This window comes from Cygnus atratus, chromosome 1, assembly GCF_013377495.2.
Source record: "Cygnus atratus isolate AKBS03 ecotype Queensland, Australia chromosome 1, CAtr_DNAZoo_HiC_assembly, whole genome shotgun sequence".
Classification (NCBI taxonomy): Eukaryota; Metazoa; Chordata; class Aves; order Anseriformes; family Anatidae; genus Cygnus; species Cygnus atratus.
The window spans coordinates 181,156,873-181,163,529 of NC_066362.1; the positions used below are offsets into that span (position 1 = coordinate 181,156,873).

The 6,657-nt window shown below is 46.4% G+C and overlaps 2 protein-coding genes across 2 annotated transcripts in view; one reads left to right on the forward strand and one right to left on the reverse strand.

The window, feature by feature from the left end:
• Nucleotides 1–849, reverse strand: part of ATP7B (ATPase copper transporting beta) — a 45,991-nt gene extending 45,142 nt beyond the window's left edge. The window contains exons 1-3 of the mRNA XM_050714572.1: nucleotides 793–849; nucleotides 518–551; nucleotides 270–418 (exon numbers count right to left, since the gene is read on the reverse strand). The gene's annotated coding sequence lies outside the window, so the exon portion shown is untranslated. The remainder of the gene's footprint in view (nucleotides 1–269; nucleotides 419–517; nucleotides 552–792) is intronic.
• Nucleotides 850–1,274: 425 nt separating this feature from the next.
• Nucleotides 1,275–6,516, forward strand: ALG11 (ALG11 alpha-1,2-mannosyltransferase). The gene is given in 5 exon segments (XM_035542592.2): nucleotides 1,275–1,355; nucleotides 2,257–2,490; nucleotides 3,236–3,359; nucleotides 3,361–4,168; nucleotides 6,108–6,516. Coding segments are annotated over 5 exon segments (1,461 nt in total). The 5' UTR covers nucleotides 1,275–1,332; the 3' UTR covers nucleotides 6,380–6,516.
• The last annotated feature ends 141 nt before the right edge of the window (nucleotides 6,517–6,657 follow it).

Consider the following 6,657-nt stretch of genomic DNA (forward strand, 5'->3'; position numbering starts at 1 on the left):
GAATGAACTGTTAGAAATGTTAGGTCACTCTTGCCAGGCTTCCCAAGACAACTGTTCCAATGTAACTGCTCACATAAAGGCAGAGACGCCCTCGAAAAAAGCACAGGCAGTTGTAATTAGGGCAGTGAAGGCATTTAAATAACATCAGTAACAACTACTCCAACTCTAACTTTCAAGGCTTGACACGTTTCCAACTTTCACCCCCACGTGAGGCTCCCTGTAAGCAGCACTCAACCCAGGTGGGTCAGCACCAACTAATCATTACTTACACTCAGCTCTTTCTACTTCCACCACAGCAGAGGCTTTGTCTCTTGGCTTCAGGCTATAGCAATGGCCAAATAAACTCCTGGCCCTACAACATCTGCTGATCAGGAAGCCACAGGAGGACCTTCACAAGCATCCCAAACAGCCCCAAGACCTCAAAACACACCAAGAGCTATGACATGGAACAGAGCACTTCAGCCTCAACGAGGTTGAAAGATCAGGGTTTGGTAGAGGTAAAGCATCTTCGAAATACCTTCCAATTTTGGACAGATCAGCTCTGCAAGAAACTGGAGACACACTTATCTGCAACAGATCTGCCTGCACCACTATCACCCACTAAACCATGTCCCTAAGCACCACGTCCAACCTTTCCTTGAACACCCCCAGGGACGGTGACTCCACCACCTCCCTGGGCAACCCATCCCAATGCCTGACTGCTCTTTCTGAGAAGAAATGTCTCCTCATTTCCAACCTGAACCTCCCCTGGCACAACTTGAGGCCATTCCCTCTAGTCCTACCACTAGTTACCTGTGAGCAGAGGCCGACCCCCAGCTCCCCACACCTTCCTTTCAGGTTTTGGCAGACAGGGCCACAATGTGTAAACGCTCCCCCTCATCTAGCTCTCGGCAGCCTCACACGGTGAGGGGGCACACACCGGGTTTCTCACCCCGCTCCCCAGGCGGCCATTTTAGGTACACGAAGGCTCCCTGCACGACACAGCAGCAGCGTTTGGAAAAGCAGCACAGCTCAGTTTAACCCTACACCACTCCTCCGGTCTGTGAGTATCCCCCTAGCGGAGAGAAAACGGAAGGGGAGGTAAAAGAGGAGGTAAAAACCCGAGATCCAGCAGCAACCCCCCCCCCCCCCCCCCCCGCAGACCCCACAAACAGCGGCCCCCTGCCTTTGCCCCCACCACCCCCCCGCTGCCTTTTTCCCTCCCCTCAGGGTCCCATTCTATGCCCCACCCCCTGCCTGTCCATCTCCCGCGGGGAGCCAATGAGAGAGAGACGCAACGCCCGCTTGGCCCCGCCCCCCGGGCTGTCTCCTCTTCCGTCAGGACGCCACAAGATGGTGGCGGGCGGGACGGGCAGGTATGGGAGGGGGGGGGGTCAGCACCTCTGTGGTGGAGCGGGCCCCGGGCTGGGGCCACCCTCAGCCGCCTCAGGGAGGGGAGCCTGGGGAGGGGAATGGAGCCTGGGGAGGGGAATGGAGCCTGGGGAGGGGAATGTGGTGCTGGGCTGTGCTCTGAGGGCAGGCTGAGCGGCTCTGCGGTAATGCAGGGCCTAACGGGGCTGGCTCGGCTGAGGGAAAGCTCGAAAAAGTCTGTTTAAGGGTTGTTTGCTGTGGCTATGCAGCCTTTATATGGCGTGTAGCCTTTATATGTCTTTATATGCCTTTGTGTGGTGTGTATATGGTTGTATAGTGTGTAATATAACGTCTGTGTATGTCAGCATGTTACCCTGATACTATATATGCCGTATATATATATATATATATATATGCACAAATATCTAGTATTAATACTCCAGAATTGATCATTGGAAAAAATCTTTCCCCAAACAACACGCTTTTATGATAATCGTTGAAATGAACCACCAATATCAGTGATCTAACTCTAGGTATCGCCCCATAGCTCTCTACCCATAAGCCCATCTCTCTATCACAGAATCATCTAGGTTGGAAGAGACCTCCAAGATCACCCAGTCCAACCTCTGACCTAACACTGACAAGTCCTCCACTAAACCATATCACTAAGCTCAACATCTAAACGTCTTTTAAAGACCTCCAGGGATGGTGACTCAACCACCTCCCTGGGCAGCCCATTCCAATGCCTAACAACCCTTTCAGTAAAGAAGTTCTTCCTAATACACAACCTAAACCTCCCCTGGCGCAACTTTAGCCCATTCCCCCTCGTCCTGTCACCGCACTGTCTCTTCTATGTAACAATTAATTATTTAACGCCTCTACTTAATGATTTCCCACTCGTTTCAGGTTGCTGTGCTCGCTGCTGGTCCCGGCGTTGTTTCTCAGCGGAGCTCTGTGCCTCTGCGTGGCGGTGCTGCTGTGGGCAGCGCGGCTCTGGCTGCAGGCGAGGAAGCAGCGGCTCAGCCCGGCAGGGAGGGACGGGCAGCGGCCCGTGCTGGTGGCGTTTTTTCACCCGTATTGCAACGCAGGGGGCGGAGGGGAGAGGGTCTTGTGGTGTGCCATAAGGACACTCCAGAAAAAGTAAGCACGCATTTATCAAATACCACACTTCACGCTCAGCTTCTTATGGTATTCTTTATGCAAATTGTGTTATTTTTGCATATGTAAATGGGTATCGTTAATGTACAGGCCCTAAAGGTTTTCTTTTTAGATCTGTGTTTCACCTGGTTGTGCCATCTGGCTTCAGCACTCTGCCCGGATTTTATTCCGTCCTCTGTCTTCTGCACAGCTGCGGCACCTGTCACTTCTTTCCTCCTAAGCCGAACCCCTCCTCTCTCATCGTTTTTCTTTTTGGTACCAGTAGTGGACTTTTAGGGACACATCAGTTACCTGCACACAAATTCTAGTTTTGATACTCGCCTCTTGTTGCAGGAGACGAAGTTAATATCTGAAGTGGATTCAGCATTGCCACAACCCCTGGCTTTGCGCAGCCTTCTGCATTTTGTTCATGCTGTACGCTAGATGGATATCTAATGTAGTGCAAGGCACTCTTAAGTCTGATATTGATTAATACGGAGCTCATTTATCTTTTACTCTAAAAAAAAAACAAAACAGTCTTCAGCCATCATGCTTTACTGTGGGTCAGAAAAAATAAAATAGAAGTATAAGGGAAAGAATTCATAGAATCAGTTTAGTTAAATCAAAATCATTACAGAGACGTTTGCTTTGAACATTCTTTTGGATTAATTTTGAAGGGATAATATTTTAGTTTCATGTTATAAAATTTTATGAGAACGTGTGAAATTCTTTTTCCTTACTCTTACAGGTACAAAAATGTAACGTGTGTTGTTTACACTGGTGACAGGGATGCCACTGGAGAAGAAATAGTAGAAGGTGCTTTCAGAAGGTTCAATATTAAATTAACTCATCCTGTGAAGTTTGTGTTTCTAGAAAAAACGCTATCTCGTGGAAGCTTCTCTTTATCCTCACTTCACTTTGCTGGGACAAAGCTTAGGCTCTGTGTTCCTTGGCTGGGAAGCTCTTCTGAAGTGTGTTCCTGACATTTATATTGACTCGATGGGTTACGCCTTCACGCTCCCCCTCTTTAAATATTTAGGAGGTTGTCGCGTTGGATGTTACGTCCACTATCCCACCATCAGCACCGATATGCTGTCTGTGGTCAGGAATCAGGACACCAGGTTTAACAACGCAGCCTTCATTACAAACAATCCGCTCTTCAGCAAATTCAAACTCGTCTACTACTACTTGTTTGCGTTCTTGTATGGATTGGTTGGTTCTTGCAGCGACGTGGTTATGGTTAATTCTTCGTGGACGCTCAACCACATCCTTTCCATCTGGAGAACTGGGGCTTGCACTAGCGTGGTGTATCCGCCGTGTGACGTTCAAACTTTCCTGGATATTCCACTGGAAGAGGAAAAGAGCACCGCTGAATGTTCGATTGTTTCCGTCAGCCAGTTCAGGCCTGAGAAAGATCATCCTTTGCAAATCAGAGCCTTTGCTAAGCTGCTGAAAGAGAAGAGACTGGGGCAGCAGCCATCACTGAAGCTTATTTTAATTGGAGGCTGCCGTAACCAGCAAGATGAAGAGCGTGTAAATAACCTGAAACGTCTTTGTGAAGAGCTGGGAGTTAGTGACAGCGTGATGTTCAGAATAAACATTCCCTTCGAGGAGTTAAAGAAACACCTGGCCGAGGCCACCATCGGCCTGCACACGATGTGGAACGAGCACTTTGGGATCGGTCAGTATCTCTGCTCATTTTTCAGCCGTTTGTCTCAGCGGTTAGAACGCAGCTGGGGAGGATTTCTCTGCGTGGTTAAGACTCTTTGGGGTAGTGTCTGAGCACAGAGGTGTGCGCACCGAGCAGGTGCCCAAGGCCCTTTCCTGTCGGTGGTGATATTGCTGAGATAGAGCCTACGAGGCCAACTGAGATGACTGACTGCCAGGTGAGGCTGTGGTACAGGCTGGGTCACTGTAGGCATCACAGACTGTATTGATCACGGGCATCCTTTAGGCACCTAAACAGACAAATCCCATCTGAGATGCCCTGTCTGACCTCCAGCTATCGCTCTGAGGACTCGTCACCCTAAGGTCCTGCATTAACACTTGTCACCCTTGCGCAGATGCTGTCTGTACCCTGTGGAGCCTCAGAAGGCTGTAGGTTCTTCGTTTAATCATAGAACAGGGGCACAATTCACACTCACAGAATCTGCGTCGTACTAGCAAGCCCCCTGTGGATGCCACCAGGCACCCTAGGCCACCTCATTGCACAAGGCGCCTGCGCTGAGGCGATGAAGTCCTTAAATTAGTCAGCGCAGCATGGAGCTGGATCCCAAAGAGGAGTTGGGGCCTGGTTTGCCCTGTGCTGTCGCACAGACCTAAGGGGTTGGGCACGGTTTATTGGGATTAGTTGAGCCTCCCTGACTTTGAAAGGCAATGTAGGATGGCACATGCCTGTGCCATGCATCTACATCGGGGTGAGCAGTCAAGCAGAGGGGTGCTGTGCTTGGCTGTAATGTCACCAAGCTGCAGGCAATGTCATCAGACTTTATTAGCATACAAGCAAGTAGCAGGAATGCTAGCTTATATATAGTTTGTAGGAATTTGGTATATAAAAAAAAATCTTACTCTGGAGTGCCTCCCGGAAGCAACTGCTACAAAATACAAATAATGGCTGCTCATATTTAAGCCCCCATAAAAGTTTATTCTCCCCCCCCCCCCAAAAAAAAAAGTGATACAGTTGCACTGTGCTTTTGAATTTCAGCACAATCTGACAATAATCTCCAATGGATTTGTACCTTTAAAAAACATGTTCTAAAACTTCAGGGCATTATTTATAGTTGGCAATCTTTGAGCTAGTGGAACTTAATAAAAATCAAATCAGAACTGAGAACAATCAGTAATTAAAGTGATCTGAGCTCTTATTTGGAACCATAGAGGAAAGATGAAGTTGATGTATATATTGTGTGCTGTTCCTGTCTTGCTGCTTTTGACTGAGCAAAGCGTTCTATCAAATACTCGTTTCATTAAAACTTCTAACATTAAGAATACAGAAGCAGTGGTAATTTGGCAGGACAAACGTAGATCTTGTCAGAAGCTGTAAAGATGTGTTTATCTGCAAAATACTGAACTTCTGCTTGAATATCATCCAATTGATATGAGTCCAATCAGCCTTTCTCTCAGATTATCGTTCTAAATCTCAAAAACGTTCAGTCTGACTGAGAAAATGAATGCAGCTACATGCAGCTCTGTTTTGTAATTATTTTTTTTTCCGGCTGCCACTAAACCATAAAAGCAGGTTTTTGTTTTCAGTCCAGCTTTGCAGTGTTCTGCCACAGAACTACTTTCTGTCCTTATCTTTACATTCATTTCAATATCTAGCTCTTTATTGCCTTATAATGTATCTCCTATAAATCATGTGTGCTACAAGAACCCCAACTTAACCAGTTACATCTGATTTCGAATTTCAATTTTATGTTTAAGGGAAACTATGATTTCAGTCCTTAGGATTTGTTTTTCCCATAAGACCATTTACTGTGTATTTTACAAACTGATGTAAAACTCCAGTCTGTAGTAACTTCTAGGAGAGTTTTATTGCAGTTTTAAATTTGCAGTGCACAGTCAAAAGCGAAAGTCTGTGATGTACCCATTCATATCAGCACGTTTTGTATCTTTCACAGGAGTGGTTGAATGTATGGCAGCTGGCACAGTTATCCTGGCTCACAATTCTGGAGGCCCCAAACTGGATATTGTGGTACCCTACGAAGGACATATTACAGGCTTCCTAGCAGAAAACGAGGACAATTATGCTGAGAAAATGGCTTATATCCTTTCTTTGTCTCCTGAAAAAAGGTTAGAGATCAGAGAAAATGCTCGCCGGTCTGTGTACAGGTTTGCTGACCAGCATTTTGAAGAGACATTCCTATTATCTGTGGAGCCATTATTTAAATAAATGTATGTGAATAAAAATGCATATGAGTAAAATTATCTTTTTATATTTGACCAGGTACGACCTGTAAATGTAAATATATGTAATTTATGATCTCTGGGTCCCGTTCAATAAAGAGACTTTTTTTTTCTTTCTGTCAGGATATCTGCTTTATGTAACAGAAATATTTTGCTGGGAAATACTTTACTGGGAAATAAATGCTTCTGAAAATGTTGTGTTGACTATGCGACAGTACGCTGTCATGTGTACAGTACACAGTGAACTGCAAAACCTTCTGAATT